General features: G+C 40.8%; 1 protein-coding gene across 2 annotated transcripts in view; it reads right to left on the bottom strand.

Annotated features, from left to right (window-relative positions):
• The window catches only part of SEMA5A (semaphorin 5A), a 475,532-nt gene that overhangs the window by 227,045 nt on the left and 228,758 nt on the right, over positions 1–19,729 (bottom strand). For both annotated transcript variants that reach the window (XM_053593046.1, XM_053593055.1), the window contains exon 5: positions 6,446–6,491. In XM_053593046.1, the coding sequence (XP_053449021.1) occupies positions 6,446–6,491 (46 nt within the window). The remainder of the gene's footprint in view (positions 1–6,445; positions 6,492–19,729) is intronic.

Below are 19,729 nucleotides of genomic sequence, written 5' to 3'. Positions count from 1 at the left end.
CTGGACCCACACCTTTCCCCACTCACAAAAATTGATTCAAGATGGATAAAGGACTTAAATTTAAGGCATGAAACAATAAAAATCCTCCAAGAAAGCACAGGAAAAACACTGGAAGATATTGGCCTGGGGGAAGACTTCATGAAGAAGACTGCCATGGCAATTGCAACAACAACAAAAATAAACAAATGGGACTTCATTAAACTGAAAAGCTTCTGTACAGCTAAGGAGACAATAACCAAAGCAAAGAGACAACCTACACAATGGGAAAGGATATTTGCATATTTTCAATCAGACAAAAGCTTGATAACTAGGAGCTATAGAGAACTCAAATTAATCCACATGAAAAAAGCCAACAATCCCATATATCAATGGGCAAGAGACATGAATAGAACTTTCTCTAAAGATGACAGACGAATGGCTAACAAACACATGAAAAAATGTTCATCATCTCTATATATTAGAGAAATGCAAATCAAAACAACCCTGAGATATCATCTAACCCCAGTGAGAATGGCCCACATCACAAAATCTCAAAACTGCAGATGCTAACATGGATGTGGAGAGAAGGGAACATTTTTACACTGCTGGTGGGACTGCAAACTAGTACAACCTTTCCGGAAGGAAGTATGGAGAAACCACAAAGCACTCAAGCTAGACCTCCCTTTTGATCCTGCAATCCTATTACTGGGCATCTACCCAGAAGGAAAAAAATCCTTTTATGATAAGGGCACTTGTACTAGACTGTTTATTGCAGCTCAATTTACAATCGCCAAAATGTGGAAACAGCCTAAATGCCCACCAACCCAGGAATGGATTAACAAGCTGTGGTATATGTATACCATGGAATACTATTCAGCCATTAAAAAAAATGGAGACTTTACATCCTTCGTATTAACCTGGATGGAAGTGGAAGACATTATTCTTAGTAAAGCATCACAAGAATGGAGAAGCATGAATCCTATGTACTCAATTTTGATATGAGGACAATTAATGACAATTATGGTTATGGGGGGGGAAACAGAAAGGGGGAAGGAGGGAGGTGGGTGGGGCCTTGGTGTGTGTCACACTTCATGGGGGCAAGACATGATTGCAAGAGGGACTTTACTTAACAATTGCAATCAGTGTAACCTGGCTTATTGTACCCTCAATGAATCCCCAACAATAAAATAAATAAATAAATAAAATTTTAACTGTGATCCAACCACCTTAGTTTGCTGACTCAGAAAGGTTTTGATAAAGATAATTTTGAACCTTCCATTCCTGCAACATAGGATAAAGAAAGGCAAAAAAGAAATAAAAGAAGATTTACAATTATATTTATGAGAGCTACAGGAGATACCAGTCTTTCCCTGCTCAATAAATATAAAACAAAATTTAAAAAATTAATCAATGTGAATATCTCATTGGAATAGTTACTCTTAATTATTAATTAATATATCATTCTTTAAATTATATATAAGAATTCCAACAGAAGGTAGTTATATTACAATGTGACGAGCCATTAGACAGGGTATTACAAATTGACTCAATTTATTTTTAAATTCAATTTTATATTAATAAAATAAAGTAATTTAAACTTAAAAATCTTAGCAGCTTCTTTAGCAATGACCACCAAGTATTCATATATGTGTTTAATTATATGCAGCATGTCCATAAAGTTTGCATGCAATTTATTATTTTAAACTATTTTAAATTGCACACAAATTTTATGTCCACCCTGGATGTATGTGTGGGTATATATATGTGTGTGTGTATAAATAAATATAAAGAGAAAATTCCATAACTGTATCAAGGTTTTATAAATACAATCAAGTAATCATTTTTCTTTTTTTGAGATAAGAGTTTCACTTTGTTGCCCTCAGTAGAGAGCCGCAGCACCATCATAGCTCACAGCAACCTCAAACTTCTGGGCTAAAGTGATCTCCTTGCCTCAGTCTCCCTAGTAGCTGGAACTACAGGTGCCCATCACAACCCAGGGCTACTTTTTAGAGACAGGGTCTCACTCTTGCTCAAGCTGTTTTGGAACCCCTAAGCTGAAGCGATCCACCCACCTGGGCCTCCCAGAATGCTAGAATGGCAGATGTGAGCCACCTCACCTGGCTGCAATTGAGTAATCTTAACATCACAAACTAGAAAAATAGCTTCTTAGAAACATGTGGAAACTGAGGCAGCAATCATCTAGCACAGGGTTTCTCATTAGCACTAATACCTTGGCACTAGTACCATTCAGAGCTGCCTAAGCTTTTGCCCCCTACATTGCAGAACCTTTAGCACCACCCTGGTGTCCACTTACTAGTCCACTCACTTGAAGCCTCCTTTACAACTTTGGCCAACTAAAAACATACCCAGACACTGCCAAATATTCCCAGAGGGTAAAATGGCCCTCAGTGCTGTCTAGAAATTCAAGTTGAAATTCAATTCTCCAAACCGAGACACAGAGGAAGATGGGAGGTTGTAGAAGGGGGCATCACTGTCTGCCCCACCAGCTGCTTGACATGAATAACACATCGGATCCCTGGGTAGCTGACAAGGGAGGGGTCAGTGGGATCTTTGGAATTCTCTGAAGCTCACTGAATACAAGGGAAAGGGACCATTATTCAAAGGCAGCTTCTCACCACTGATGCTAACCCGGTGTGCACACAGGGCAGGTGACAAGAGAGGTGCCTGGTACTCAGATAGTAAACGCGCCCGTCAGAGTCGGGAAGTGGCCGTGTAGGCCCAGGGTGCACACTCAGGTGAGAGTGTTTTAGGGTACATCTTTTAGAAAGCATCTTTCATGGCTGTAGTCTCAGGGTTATGTTGCTTTCTTTTTCTTGAATTTAGGGATAACAACTTGAAGCTTACCTCATAATCCATAAAAAGGATTTTAAGACAGAGTAAACATGTTATTAAGTACCAAGGGATTAAAACTCCTACAAGCATTTCTTTTGACTCTACCACCTACCAGTAACCTAATCTAATACTCCAATATTGAGAATGCAAAGAAAAATAAAACACTCTTGCAACACACAGAGTGAATTCCAACATGAGCAGAAAGTACTAGTCAGAAACAAAGCACAGGAGGCTGTGCGATGTCTCAGAGGGTCATCAGCCATGCAGGCTCAGGATGGGTTGGGAAGAGGTGATGCTCCAAGTGGAACTCACGAGTCTGCAGGAGGAGGGAGTGGTATTCAACAGAGGACAGAAAGAGTGAGTGCTGAAAGGTGGGAGTAGCCTACGGTTTAGGAGACTAGGAGCAGCTCCACACTGCGGGGCCAGGTAGGAAGTGCCCCCAGGGAGCGGGAGAGACAGGTAGTACCAGCTGCCAGCTGCAGGTACATTGTGCCTTCCTGCCAGGGACGGGATCCAAGGGAGACTCCTCCCGTGCTGAATGACGGCCATGGCTGAGCCACGCTAAACCCTCATTCTCTACACTTCCCTGAAATTGGATGTCGTCTTTCATCTTAGTTTTTTGATTTTTATACAGTAATGTTTTATCTTTGGAAAGAGAGAGGAAGGGAGAATTTTATCAGCCTGAGACACACCCATTAATCCCGATTATCCTTGTTAGAAAATACTATTTCTATGAAATAACCAAAGTGAAACAGTCATCCGTGCTCTGTCCCCGGTACCTGCGCTGGCCAGTAGGGCAGCACCACCACGCGGAACACTGGAATTCCTTCTGGAGAGTCTAGACTGAAACATGCTGGAGGTGTGAAGGACACCCCAGGTTTGAAGCTTAGGACCAAAGAAAACAAATGAAAAATGGACTACAACATCGGTGGTCGGACAATTAAGTTTGCGAACTCGTCCTAGAAAAAGTGCTAAATACCTCGTGGCTGAGTCTCACCACAGTCGCATTCAGAGCACAAGTCTGGGGAAGCTGCGCACTGATGCCAAAGCCTACTCCACTCCTCAAGGCAATTTTGGAACTCTTTTCCTTGAATGATCATCCACACTGTTGTTATTAAATGTCATCAAAATATTCTTTTCAATATTTCCTTTATCTTTGAGGAAAAAAAAAAAAGTTGCTGGATCAGGTGAGCAGGGAGGGTGCTCCAGTGCACTTGTTTACTAGTTAAAAATCCCATCACAGACAATGCCATGAGAGTTGGTGCATTGTCATGATTGCAAAAGCCATGATTTTCAGCTAAGATTTTCCTGATTTTCTATCCATGTTTACTTGGTCTGTTATGCTTCTCATAGTCAGTTGACAATTTTGACACACAATTTGAGGGATTTTTGCCATGTTTTCACCGACTCTGCTCGTCACTGGCCACTTGGACCTCTCTTTATCAGTGACACTTTCTTTCCCCTCTGAAAAAAAGGCTTAATCTATTTGTATAGTGTCATTTTCTTCCCTGATTTTACTTCCATTCTTGCCACATTTAATGAGAAATTTACAAGTTTGTTTGCTATTCTTTTTTTTTTTTGCTTTTACTTTGTATACTTCTTTTTTTTAATGAAATCATAGCTGTGTACATTAGTGGAATCAAAGGGTACAATGTGCTCGTTTCAATCTGACATTGTTGAGGTGGGACACAAAAGCATGCAACAATAATGAACAGGACACGGTCACACGGTGACATGAACACAGCCGAGAGACACTGACCCACCAAGGCTATGAGCTGTCTGCACAGTGCTGCCAACATGAGCCCATGGCGGCAAGTTCACCAACTTCACTGCCAGACGTTGCCTTGCCTTCATTTCTTACACTAATGTCATGTCAAAAAAAACCCCAAAACTTTGGATATAATAAAGTAAATAAAATATACTATTTTAAGTGATTTCTTCTGCTGCTTTTTGCTTTTTTCAAGGCAACTACCAGCTAATCTTAACTTGCCTGTGTGGTTCACGTTATGCTTCCATTCGACGGTACTATTTCTAACACCAGGACAGCCCTTTGTTTACCCCTGAGCTTATTCCTTTTTGTTACCTTTGGAAATAGCCATTTAAATTACAATGAAATATTCATAGATATCAACAAGACCTCAATATGGAATAATAATAAGGATGTCATGAAGAATTGCTGGCTTTATCTTTTTCCTGGCTAAGTAAACAGTAGGCTACAGAACTGTGCCCACAACTACAGAATGTGAAAAAGGAGCGTTTTACTGCCTTGCACCAACAGTACAGCGATGTTTGACATCTGTCGTCAGGGCTGTGCTTTCAAAGCCACCATGGAGGAAGTGGCTGTCTTCTTAATTGGCCCTGTGTCAGCAGACTGAACTCTCAGCAGGTGGGGATGCTGGCCTGCTTTCTATCCTACAGTAAGAGCACTTCAATTCCATCAGTAACCAGAACCTGACTTCCAACAGCAGCCTCTTGACAAAGGAAAGCAATGACAAAAAATACAAATAGTTTCCTGTCTCTCACAACACTATCATGCATGCGTACTAATGGCAGAAACATGACCCATTTTTATGCATCTATTTATTTTAACATAGTGTCAAGACGATTTGCAAGAAATTAAGAATAGAGTCTCATAAACCTTTCACCTGGATTCCTTCTGTATCGCATTTGCTTTATTCACGTGTATAGTGATTTTTTAAATCAGTTAGGAATAAGTTGCCAAAACAATACCTTTTACTTCTCTATATATTTCAGTAGGTTTTGAAAAAGAAGAATGATCTTCTCTTCCATAACCATATGACATGTTAAAAAATCAATAAATTAATATTTATGTATTCTACTATCTTATCTATAGACATTCGAATTTTACCAGGTGTTTCAATAATGTCCTTAAGGCAAGAAAAAACTTTCTGCTCCGAGATTAAATTTGGATCAAGTATTGCTTTGATCATCATGTCTGTTTGTTCCCTTTATGATAGAATAACTCTTCATTCTTTCTGATACCTTTTGTGACTTTGTGACATTTAATAAAGAGGCCAGGTCTTTATATTATGTCCTTAGGTTATCTGGTAGTTCTTGTGCTGAGGTTATTGCTTATAATTTTATCATTTCTAGCTAGAGTGTCATGAAAATCTTGCCGTATCCTTCTCAGAATCTCAATCACTGGACATTGACCCATCACTCACAAAACCACTTTTGGCTACTTTGTTATGGGGTATGTGCCAGGGTTCTTTTTCTCTTATAATTAATACATGTCATATAGATTAGTACTTTGAGACTATGTAAATATCCTGGCTTCAGGAGAAAGGAATGCTACCAGACTTTGAGGTAATGTTCCATGAATTATCTATTACCCAAGGAACAGAAAATCAAGATTATACCTGTGAAAACAAAGAAGGTGACAAGGCAGGGGGAAAAGGCTAATTGGGAATTAAAGAAGGTGTTGAGTCATATCCAATACAGCAGATGATAGACCCGTGGCCAGACCCGTTGAGCAAATGAAAACCCCTTTGCTCTTGAGTAATGTCTCTACATACGTCTGTCTTCATCCCCTCAGACAGTGAGTTAATTGGGATGGAAAACGAAAGCTTGAGAAAAAAGAAATTGCACCTACCTGGATAAGAGACAGATCCTCCAGCTGTAATCTGAAGAGGTAGTTTCTACAAAATACAAAAGAGAGAATTATTTTTAATAGATCCAAAAATGTTGTGTGTATAAAGAATTCAAGAAAAAAGGAACAAAAAATAATGTTGGCTTCAAAGTCATCCTTCTGCAAAGAATATATTTAACACAGTTTTTCTTGGACCTCAGAGAAGGCATCAACAACCATGGATCTGACATTGGGGAGAATGTTAAGGAGTAAGTGGTGTGTGAGTGTGTGTGTGAGTGTGTATGAGTGTGTGAGTACGTGTGGGTGTGAGTGTGTGTTGGTGTGTGTGTGAATGGAGACTAAGGTAAGAGAAGGTTATTAATTGGCTCTCTTGAGCTTTATGGAAGAAACACAAGGCATTCCATTCTGAAACTGAGTTAAACTTAGGATAATGTGAAACTGTTCTTATGAGACTTTATTCTTACTCATCACTCACATCCATCATGTTTCATATTCAAACATTTTAAATTCAACCCGGGGTCTGACCATTAGAGTGCTTGATTCTTTGGGATGAATTCAGAGGAGAGTAAGTTTAGAAGCATGACCTTACCAGTCTACTCTCTAACAAACAGCTGCCATCAAGAGTTTGAAAGAGTGAGCTCTGCGCCCAAATGTAAAACAGGAAATTCGAGAAGAGAAAACTATCAATTTTTCAACAAGGAAGGGGAAGAACAGTGAAATATGCAGAGGTCAGGGGAAAATAAACACTAATATTGGTTACATTAGACTTTGAACTACATTGCCATAGCTTTAGAAACAGTGAGGTCGCCTCTAGCTGAATTTGCAAGTGACCCCTTACCATTGTGTGGGTAGGAAGCTGAGGCAGCAGTGACCCAGAGAGGAGGGCAGAAGAAAGCCAGCCCAAGTGGAAACAGTGTCGTCAGGAAGAAACTGGCACAGGATGAAATGGGCCCTGAGATACAAATGGGCATCGGGAGGGATCTCCAAGAAGCCAATGGTATTATTACAATGGGTTAGCCCAAGGTTACTACTGTAGCACTAAGACAAACATCCCAGCATCAGTAGGAAACAAACAGATTATCTTCCCAGTTGAAGTGACAGATGACAGCACAGCCAGCCCAGGGGGACTGTCCTAAGAAGACCAAGAAACAACTCTGGCTGTGGACAGAGTTCGGGAGGGTCCAGCACCCTGGAGGCTGATGTTCAGCAGCACGCGGGCACACATAGCTGAGCGGGAGCAGGGACCAGGTCCACGTTTTGGGTGACCTCACATGAAGCCATTGCCTCCCCAGCACTGGGATTTCTAACAAGCCTCCCCAACTGTGAGTGCACCTCCACCTTGCACTGAGCCAAAATGGTCTCCTCCAAACTACAACAGCATCTTCACCACACTCCCTCTGTCTGTCCACTTCAACTTCTGATACACTCCAGAGAAGCTTCCAGAAGCACTGCTTGGCACAGGCCACTTTCCCCACAAAGTCATTTCAGGACAACCTCCTCTGTCTTTTGCTGCACTTGACCCATCAGCCTCTATGCAGAACCAGATTAAGCATGGCTTTGAGGGGATGGAATATCGCATATGGGTCTGTGTTTATGAATATGGCATCGTGACGAGGCAAGGTTTCCCAGCAGAAATGTCACCTCCAGGGGAAGGAACTCAAACTCAGTGCATGTGTGAAGGAGTGTGGTCAAGCTGATGAGGCCAGCACCCCTGGAGTCTGGCTAGCATTGAAATATTTGCCAAGCTCTCACCTGAGACACAAAACAACACCCTCCCCCACGCAAGTCAGAAATGTACACACACTTAGAGAGGTCTTTCGGCAGACGAGCCTATGAGTGGCACCTGAAGCCACTATTGGCCATCGTGCACCCATTCCCTCTGTGAGCACCTCAGCTCCCTGTCCTCATAGTACTCTCTTGGCTTCCTGGCTTCGGGATGTGTCCCTCCTACTACGGGACAGAGTATTACCTGGTGGTTAGGGACATCTGAGCAAAAGCTGCAGCTGTGAATTAGAGGTACAATGGGACTAATCAAGGCTATGAAGCTTCAGAGGAAGTCCTAGGATTAAAAACAAGCCTCCCAAATACTGGTGGCCCCTGTCCCATTGGCCTCACCAATGTATCATTCAATGTCCCCTTCCCGATTTCACCGGCACTGAACATGCACAGGGGCACAAACAAATGATTTTATTTCTTCACTGTCCATTAATAACTTGGCAATTCAAGCCATAGTACTGCTAATAACCAATTTTTGAATTCAGGCAATCGATTCTCACGACTGTAACTGTGATCTGGCTGGGACTTATGTCTTCAGGACATGAAGAAGAGACCAGTTTGAGTCTACGGGTCTAGGTAACTAAATGGTGTCTCTCTTCTTGTTATTTTGCCTGCCTGCACTTAATTTTAAGGATGGCCCTATTTCTTCATTTATGAAATAAGAAATCTAGACTATAACATATGTCAATGCATTTAAATAGCACAAATTCCTTAAAGGCTGTGGCCATGTTTAAATATGTAAGATGCCCAATGGAGCCGGATAAATAAGTGGTCATCTAACAAAAATCTTTTTATTGTGAACAATTTGAGCAAATTCCTGGCAAGTACTTTTTCATGCACTTTTACTTTTGGTAGCTGAGTAAATTATTTCAACAGAATATTAAAGGAGATCTCAACATGTAAAATAATTAAAATAGTTCTTTGGTAGTATAAATTTATTTATAAATACTTATGAATAATATGTGTTTGCTAATCATAAAGTCAGTTGACGAAGTTCACTTAAAAAATTTAAAACTGGGGTTATCAGAACTAGCGACAGTCTTGCATTTAATGTTTATATCCATGGCAGTTGATCGGTTTTGTTGCTGATTTTATTAGTTTGATTTTTTATGGCAGAGAGTTGGTTGGTGCTTTTAAATACAGGATATCCCAAAGGTCGCCCCTAAAGTTGCCATCCACAGCTAAAATGGGAAATTGCAGCTAAATGTACCTTTATTTACCCAATATTCATTATGAAATTTTATAAAATATTTACAAAATATTCTGTATGTGTTGGCCAGATTTTTGTAATATTTTGTAAATGAAGGTACATTTAGATACAATTTCCTATTACCCATATGCATGGTGACTTCCGGGGTGACCTTTGGGATACCCTCTGTGTGTTTAGTAAGTGAGTATGGTCAATGCAAAACCCCAGCCGTCAGTTTAAATGACTTGCCGGACCTTTCCATGTTAGAAATGTGCAGTATTACGCATTTTAATCCTAACTTTATCATAATTTTCAACATTTTTAAAGTATCATAAAAGATGAATCATAAATGAAATTTCTGTGTAATTCCCTAATCACCTCCCTGGAACCTCAGATCATGGACAACTACACTGTGGATTCTACTATTTTCAACACCCTTCCCTCCGACTATTTGATTCTAAGTACAACTCTACATGCATTTCTACTGTAAGAAAAATTCCGTCCAGGTGGCAACACCAGAGACCTGAAATCTCTCCAGACAGCTTGATCTATCAGTTTAGGCCAGTGACCTATGAAGTGAAAGGTTACAAAATGAAAGAAAATCTTCTAAAGGGAATAAAAAATTGATATTCCCAGACGTGGGGTTACTCACACACTAAAGTAAGACCTATGGTACGCTGCAAGGGGCTGCTCTCTGCGGTATTACCAAAGAGGTAACCACTTTATCTTGTAATTGTGAGAGCCCAGAGGACGGTAAACAACGTATGTGAGGTTCACAAGAAAGGCCACCAACCTTTCCAACATGAAGGAATAATGCTCATGGCTCCCGGCCAAGCAGGAATGCTAACCAAATGTTGCAGGTAGGGTCAGTTTCTCTAAGAGGGTAATGCTTTGAACAACCCAAAGCATTTAAGTGGTCTCATTAATTTTCATAACACCCCTAGATGTAAATAGGTAGCAATAAGGAATATCACCCTTCTTCAGGGAAGAAAGCAGTGGTACCAGAGGTTAAGAGATTAGATTCTCAGGCAGTGTTAGTTGCGCAGCTTAAGGGAGCAATTGTGCATTTCTCCTCCCATTAGACACTACAAAGCGAGAGTTTGCCCAGGTGTGACAGTTCAGTTTTATGACTACAGTAAGTAAAAATATGAGTTCGTCTTCCCTTGGCATGGATCTAGTATTTTTTTCCACATGTCTCAGAGTAAAATTTGACATTGAACATTCAAATGCAATAAACCCTATTCCTTTTAGGAGTAATAACATATGAGGAGTACACAGATCCACTAGACTGAATAATTTAAATCACAAAGCTATTAAATTTGGCACATACAACATGATACTATTGAAGCCCGTTCATTCTTTCCCCACTAGACATCTGAGTGGGGTTTTGTCTTCTTCACTGGAGTTTATTCTTATTGACTCTAGCATTGAATAACTCATTCCTGGGTCCCATCCCATCCCCCAGTGGCCTATTAGCAGCAAATCACTAAGCACAACAATATATTCTAAGGAACAGTGAGGGTTCTTAATAGATGAAGTTCATTTGTATCTTCATGTAAAGTAATAAAATGCAGCCGGCATTAAAGAAAAGGTTGAGCCATCATGAGCATATTAACTAAATGGCTCATTTTATCTAGCAACTCTATAAAACTTAACTCTGACTTCCATAAATTATGAAAGACACAGGTGTTTTAAAATGGCATTCTCTTAGAATAACTCAATTGGTCTCTGATGAATATGACTATAAAATCAAAGAAAAAATTCTGAGTTCTTATTGGACATGTGAGTTAGAGGCTTGCTTCTAACTCAGGAATAGAAGACAGTAATTAAGGAGGGTAGACCTGCATTTTACACGAAGAGAAAATGCTGATAGGAAAGTAAGTAAGTCTACAAAAATGTTTCAACAGTGGCGGCAGACACTTCTGTTGTTGTTTAATAAAAGGTGAGACCAAAGCTGATCATGCAACAATCTGAAGACAGACACTTCTGTTGTTGTTTAATAAAAGGTGAGACCAAGGCTGATCGTACAACAATCTGAAGATAAAACACACACTGCCCACGAGTTCCACGATTTGGTTCAGTCTGAGAGCCGGGGTCAACTGAAACCCAGGCCCACCTGTGCCCCGAGCTTCCTTCTTGCCAAGTTTCATCACTGCGATTTCCTCCTAACCCAGCGGTTCTCAACCTGTGGGTTGCAACCCCTTTTTAACAATGAAAATGCATTACGGCATTAGGAAGGTTGAGCACCACTGTTCTAACCTAACTATTGTCCATATCTAACTGAGACAGAGCTTGAACAGTGACATCCAACACAATGCCCAAATTTTCAATGACATAAAGACTTACGAAGATTAAAAGATATGTTTGCAAATTTGAATCTAGGGAAGATACTACCTCCTTTAATACATAAAATGTTTTATAAAGTTATTTTAATTATCTAAGATTTCAGTTAATATCTCAAATACATCAATAGCTTAAGACATATAAATATCTAACATAACCATGTAAGCCAACTCATGTAGTTCACCAACCTAGCTGTCATTTCAATTTCCAAGACTTTGGGTTATGCTCCTGGACAGTAGGGAAATTCTAGGGGCTTTTATTTTTCTGTGGTTATAACCACCCTAAAAAAATATGGTGGCAAATGTATAATACAGTCATGTGCTAGCTACCTCTTCAGTCAAAATTTTGCCTGCCCTCCTCAAAAATAGTAAAAATATATTCTTAAGCTATATTTAAAAAATAATTCTCATTTAATTTTTGTTGTTGTCATAGGTGTATAGTACCTACTTTCCACAACTGTATTAACTTACTTCTTTCCTATCCCAAAAAGGGTATTTTAAGCTCGTTAAAAGTCTCAGTCATTAGAAGTAAGTTTCAAGGAACACACAAAAACTGAGATCACACCATTTTAATAGCATGCTTAGATTTTTAAATGCTACGGTTGAAAGGATAGCTTCTTATTATTTAGGGAGAACAAAGATGAACTTTTAATGGTGTGCAATAATTAGGAACAATGCTGTTAGCAAATCTAAGAGATATAACATCAGAAAAATCTTTTCCCACAAGTCTACTTAGGGCAGAAGTTATGAATCAATATTGTTATCACTCCAGTAATTTAAATTTCATTATGCTTTAAATATTCTTTGCAAATCTTTAAATGCTTTGAGGATTGCAGACGATGACTTATTGCTCTTAATTTAACTTGCAACTTCTGCTTTTATGAGTCCATGGGGTATTGATTTGTTCATTTCCATTTTTTTCAGTTAACATAGATAACTTTTCATTTGAAAAAATACCAGTTGAGTATTTCTATGATTCCTTTAAACTGTGACTTCCTAAGAACATTCGCCTTCCTAATTATCCTCATATATGATTATTCTTCTGAATTATTTTCAGAGTTGGTAAAATCTGAGATTTTTTTCTCCTGTACCTTCAAGTAATCAGAATATTACAGCTCATTCTCCCACACGATCAATCCCAGCTACTGCTATCCAGTCCCATTTTCAGATCTTACTGAAGTGACCCTTGCCTACAGCCACCCATTCTATTAGCTGTCAACCACCCTCACACCAGCTCTGAACTGTTGCTCAAACCTACCCTCCCATCCCCATTGCTACCACCATTGCCTAAGTTAAACACTCTCTGCTCTCCCTGGATCCAGAACTCCCAACTGCTGCCCCACCTCTAAATTCTCCAAACTCTGGCACATTCTGCACACAGTATGGTGGGAGTATTTCCCTAATGCTAACCTGAAGATAGAAACATGTAGGCTTAGAAATTGCCCAGCTCCTCAATGCCTTTAGCAGAGATTTTAAAATTTGCCACACCTGCAGAGCTTCATGAGCCTGACTAAACCAAAGATTCTGCCACTACTTCCAGAAAGTCCACTTGAGATGACAGGGGGAGAGGCCCAGGCATCTGTACCCTGGAAACCTAGGGTACTGTCACTCTGGGTGACCTCTAGGTCACTGTCAAGCCTGCCCCAGTTGGAGTCACTTGCCCAGGAGCCTGAGCCCCAGCTCCCCTATCATCCAGCCTCCCCTGGCACTCAGGGCCTCATCTGCATCTGCTTTCCCCTGTCAGCACCAGCAGGCCCCCAGGATGAGCTCTTTGCACCCTCATCAGAATCTCGGACTTTTCCCACCCAGCTCTCTCTTGCCTGCCAGATTCCTGAGGTGTCTCCAAGAACCAGCAGGAAGAGAGCCTTCCCGGTGTAGCATCTTCAGTACTAAACACTCTCATTCCCTTAACTCTTCAGGCTGCCCGTGGAGAATTTAACGGCAAGTGCCCTGGTCACAACCACTAGGCCAGGATCAAAGAAGTTTGTACTAAAGTGCCTAAAAGAAGATATGTTGCCTCCGTGTCTCTGTCCTAATTATGTGACTCTACAGTGTTACCTTAAAAGTAGCCATGGAAGAAAGATGTGCCCGTGAATGGATGTGTCTGTGGGCCAATAAAGCTTTACAAAAGCAGGGGGGCCGACGCTGGGCTATCTGACTCTTGCAATGGCCTATACATTTTTATCCGGTAGAGAAGATGCTTCATTTCTGTTTCCCCTGTGCCTAAGATACTTCCTGGAATAAAGCAATAGGTGCGATAAATATTTAATGAATGAAGAGTCTTGGCAGAATAACTACATGAACTTATAAATTCTGATAGATTCTATGTGAGACTGGACAGAAAAAAAGCTCTCAACATGTGAAATTGGCAGCACACACATAAAAAGAGACTTATATTCCCCTTGTTGGCTCTTTGAGGGATACTGGGAGACTTTATTTATTTATTTATTTATTTATTTACAGACATATGTTGGTATCCCCTAGGGACTGGTTCCAGAATCCTCAAAATCTGTGGATGCGCAAGTCCCTAATGCATAATAAATGGTGTAGTATTTGCATTTAACCAGGCACCACCTTATATATATTTTAAATTATCTCTTGATTATTTGTGATACCTAGCACAATGTGGAATGCTACACAAAATAGTTGCTGTGTTGTTTTTTATTACTATTATTTTGATTGTTGTACTTTTTTTTTTTTGGTGTATTGTTTCCCCCAACTATTTTAGATCTGAGGTTGGCTGAATCTGCAGATGGGGAGCCCAAGGAAGGCTGAGTGTTTTACTTATTTATCTATTAAAAAAAAAAAAAAAACTATTCTGCCAGGCTGCTCTTCTCCTAGCTCCAGAAGAAAATAAAATATAGATTTTTCTTTTTTACAACAGCACAAGTAACACACAGTTAGAAGTGTTTCCCAAGAGTGTCCCCAGGCCACCCATTAGTTAAGTGCACACCATATCCTGGGCCACCTAAACCTGCAGAGCTGGGAGAAGGGGGCAGAGGAATCTGAATTTTTAATGAATGCCTCAGCTGATACTTAGGAGCACTGATGTTTGGTGAATATTAGACCAGTGGTTCTCAACCTTCCTAATGCCATGGCCCTTTAATACAGTTTCTGTGGGTCAAGAGCCACAGGTTGAGAACCGCTTATGAGACAAAAGATAACAAAGCTGGCAGACAAAGAGGAGACTTTTTAATATAGAGCAGGTTTATTAATCAAGTAGGCTAAAGAAGAAAGGAGAAAAGAGGTGGAAGAAACAGAAAGAAGCCAGGAGGTTCTTCCAAGTGAGTCAGGCCTGGCATGAGAAGGAAAGGGATGGAGGGAGGAGACACTTAACCCCAATGTGGAGCTTCAAACTAATTCCATGTGGAATAGGGGGTAAGGGAAGAGAAGGGAGAAGAAGGGAAGGGGAGGGGAGGAAAGCGGAAGGGAGGAGAGGGAAAGGGGGGAGAAGCATGAGGAAGAGAGGGAGGGGAGAAGGAAGGAAGAAAGGAAGGGAGGGGAGGGGAAGGGAGGGAGGGGAGGGGAAGGGAGAGGAGGAGAAGGGAAGGGAAGGGAAGGGAAGGGAGGGGAGGGGAAGGGAGGGGAAGGGAAGGGAGGGGAGGGGAAGGGAGAGGAGGAGAAGGGAAGGGAAGGGAAGGGAAGGGAGGGGAGGGGAAGGGAGGGGAAGGGAAGGGAGGGGAGGGGAAGGGAGAGGAGGAGAAGGGAAGGGAAGGGAAGGGAGGGAAAGGGGAAGGGGAAGAGAAGTGAAGAGAAAGGGAAGGGAGGGGAAGGGAAGGGAGGGGAAGGGAAGGGAGAGGAGGAGAAGGGAAGGGAAGGGAAGGGAAGGGAAGGGAAGGGAAGGGAAGGGAAGAGAGAGGAGGAGAAGGGAAGGGAAGGGAAGGGAAGGGAAGAGAAGGGAAGGGAGAAATGAATGAAAAGCAACATCCCTGTCCCCTTCCATCCAGCTGCTTGTCCTAAGCCATAATTAATGTAAACACAACTTCAACAGGAACATTACCTCTGATCTCCTCACCCAGCAGGGGGGTTACTATTGCTTTTTGGATTCACTCCTAATGGCTGATTTCAAGTCACTCAGCAGGCATTCCCTTTAATTGTGTGAACTTCACTAAAACATATCCTTTGGAGAAGAGGAGGAAGCCTGGCTACTGGAAGTAGGATCACTGATCTCACAAACATCTCCAGTTTTCCTTTTAATTATATATGGTCTCCAACAGATTAATCCTAAGATAAAACTTTAAAGTAAAAAGAGGAATTATAACCACTAAAAAGGAATGATATTGGCTGTTATTTTAGAAAATAAATTTGATGTGAATCTAAATTTACCTCCCCTTGTTTAGAATCAATGGCAAAGTCGTTTTAAAAGAAGAAACTCATTTTAATTAAATAGAAGCCTGCCTGCTGTTTATTCAATGTGATCTTATGAGAATACATGCTTTGTTGAGATAACTGGGAGGCCACAAGCCTGAGAAGTGTCCAAATTTCAGCTCAATGTAACAGTAAAAGGAAAGTGTTAACCAGCTTAACTGTCAAAACTTGCCTACTAACTGTTAACCAGCTTAACCAATCAAAAACTGCCAACTAACCTCCAACTAGAGACTTTCCACTTTAACCCGTCAAATCTATTTTCTTTATCTAGCTCCCTGGCAGAACACCTTAGAAGAGGAAGGTCTCCTGCCATGCCCACCTCCAGCAGACAGCTGAACTGCTGCTGGTCTGGAGGCCTGATTCCTGAATCACTGAATGTTCAAATAAACTCATTAAAAATTTAATATGCAGACGTTTAACTTTTAAGGGTTTTGAATACTTCGAGCAAATTGAGCCCCAGCATAATAAAAGAAAATTAATCTTTCCTTTTTTATCTTTAGTTTTATAGATTCAAACCAGGAGCAAAACAAATGGTTCAAAATTATAAAACTTTTCACCGGATCTGTTTGTTGTGACAATAAAGGAGACTGAGCCCTACCTAGGAAGCACTCAGCTTTTAATTTTTTTTTTTTTTTTAGTAACAAACATGCTGATCAAAAATGTAGACTATTTGGTGTACAGACTTATGTACAGAAATATGTTCTGATATTTAGAAACACTGTCACATCGGGTCAGGAGTGCTATGCAAGGTATCCAGGCAAGTATGGGCTAGTGATTAGGGTCAGGTGTGCGAGATGTACAGATGTGGGCCAGTACATCTGGTCAGGTGTGCGAGGTGTACAGGTGTGGGCTGTCACATCGGGTCAGGTGTGCGAGGTGTACAGGTGTAGGCTGGCACGTCGGGTCAGGTGTGCAAGGTGTACAGGTGTGGGCTGGTACATTAGGTTAGGTGTGCGAGGTGTACAGGTGTGGGCTGGTACATTAGATCAGGTGTGTGAGGTGTACAGGTGTGGGCTGGTACATTAGGTTAGGTGTGCGAGGTGTACAGGTGTAGGCTGGTACATTAGATCAGGTGTGTGAGGTGTACAGGTGTGGCCTGGCACGTCGGGTCAGGTGTGTGAGGTGTACAGGTGTGGGCTGGTACATTAGGTCAGGTGTGCAAGGTGTACAGGTGTGGGCTGGCAAATCGGTCAGGTGTGTGAGGTATAGAGGTGTGGGCTGGCACATGGTCAGGTATGTAAGGTATACAGGTGTGGGCTGGTACATCAGGTCAAGTGTGCAAGGTATACAGATGTGTGATGGCACATCAAGTCAGGTGTGTGAGGTGTAGAGGTGTGGGCTGGTACGTCAGGTTGGGTGTGCGAGGTATACAGGTGTGGGCTGGCACATTGGGTAAGGTGTTCAAGGAGACTCAGGCATCCCAATGTCTTTTTTTTTTAACTTTGTATGTTAATAACGTTCCCATTTTGTGATGTAATTCTGATAGAATTAAAACCAAACATTTCCAAAGACATAAATCATTATACTTGTCACCAATTAAAATCATCACCTGACCCAAGTACGGGGTCTGTAAGCCTCAGTCCCACCTCCTACTCACAGCACACGACTGGGCCATCACTGCTCACCTGTGAGCACTCACACTCCGGAATGGAGTCATAGTGACATTCACAGGGGTGGGTATGAGTGCTCACAGGTGGGCAGCCTTACTAACACAGCACAGGTGGTGAGACCGTGCCCTTCAATTTATGTGTTTATATGTAAACAGAGCAAGGGAATCTGAAATCCTATTAGGGGAAGAAAAAAATGAAATACCAAGGAAAAAAACAAACCAAACACATGTATGAAAACTCACATTTTAGAAACTAAGATATATGTTAAAAATTATTTCCATTTAGAAAATTCACATCTTTATGAAGAAAAGTTATCTAGAGAGCCACACAGAGTGCCGTGGTACATTCCTCATAGTTCCGTGGCAAAGACTCCTGCTACAGATGCTTTGACAATAAGCGCCTATTCATTAGCACTGCAGGCTTTATGCACTATTAAAACAGGGCTAATTTGTAAATGCCCTGACAGCAGTCAAACGCTGCCTCGGGTGTGGACCAAGTTAGTTGCCATTCTGAATAAACTAGAATTCAGCATGGAATACACATCAGATAATTCAGGATGGAATCACTTGCCACCCTTCGAATGAACCTGAAACACTAAAGATGAATTAATTCATTTGGGAAATAAAAATGTAATCACCCTCTCTTGCATCTGTTGCCACAATTCTGTCCGCAGCAAAGCTTATTCTTGTATCGAGTTTGTGGAGTAGTATTGCTGTCATTACTTTTATAATTATCTATCCAAAATTTCTTAGCCATAAAATAATTTTTCATTTTGAAATATTTTCTGTCTTATACCATGGAAACTAATTTTAGTAGAATTTGTCACAAAGGACACAATTATTCCAAAAAATATTATCCCAAGAGTAGAAATCAAGAAAAGTCAACACTGAGAAATAGCTGAAAGGTGAGCCGTGATCACCTGGGAAGCTGTTTTCTTTTATTTATGTGTTACTGCATTTTCCACATTTTCTAAAATATAGATTCCTAAATTTCATCATTGAAAACACAAATATTATTAATTTTTAAAAAGTCTTGGTTAAACAAGATATGAATGCCAATGCAATTAAAATAATATAAAAATAATGTGCATCTTGGAAATGGTAAATGTACAGATCCTTCCAGAAATCGCATGAATTCAGATCCAACTACATTCCAGGACTCTCCAACCACAAATGGCCTAAAGATGAGTTATCCTTCTTCAGCACAATGAATTTCCTTTATCAAAGAGCACAAAGCATCTTTAACTGAATCCAATTTCAGGAACATAAAGTACCACCGATATAAAATGAAACCATCCAACAACGGTTTCACAACGCCTGGTGCTAACTATGAACAAAGAAATAGCCTCGCTCTATTTTTCCACAGCTCATATTTTTAAAGCATTACTGTTTTCTGAAATATCACCTGTTACCTAAACTTCTTTGAGAGGTCAGACTTTGCCAAACAGGAAGCTGAGGGCTGGGTTATTTTTAAAGTTTTATATCAGGCTCACATACCCTCTCAAACTTTCTGAACCTTATCCCATGAAATTTCCTAGGTGGAATTGCCCCTCTCCTCCTTCAGCAGTATCTGCCTGACACACACATGCACACGTAGCTCCCCTGAGGCTGCAGGCTCACCAGGTGACCTGTTAATGTGACAGTCACTTGTCTTGGATTATTTCATTTAACCTCACAACAGCTTAAGGGGGTGGAAATTATTATATCAACTTTAAAGATGAGAAAATTAGGTTCTGAAATCACCCTAGCTTGGGGTTACTCAATTAAGCAAGGCCAATCCACCCTTTTTTTCCTGCTATTATCAAGTATCTACAATGTTAAGATATATTGAGCTCTAGAATAGAAAAATACTGGTAGGATTGCCAGATATTTGGAACTTACTTATAATAAAAAATTACATGCTGCTTAGCTGGAATTCAAATTTAACTGGGTATCCAGGTAGTCCTACATGTCCCTGGCCACCACGCTACATGGCAAGCTAGTGTGACTCAGTGAACTGTATA

The sequence above is a fragment of the Nycticebus coucang genome, chromosome 1 (assembly GCF_027406575.1).
Source record: "Nycticebus coucang isolate mNycCou1 chromosome 1, mNycCou1.pri, whole genome shotgun sequence".
NCBI classification, from domain to species: Eukaryota; Metazoa; Chordata; class Mammalia; order Primates; family Lorisidae; genus Nycticebus; species Nycticebus coucang.
The sequence above is the reverse complement of the archived record's forward strand: the minus strand, read 5'-3'. Positions and strand labels throughout refer to the sequence as shown.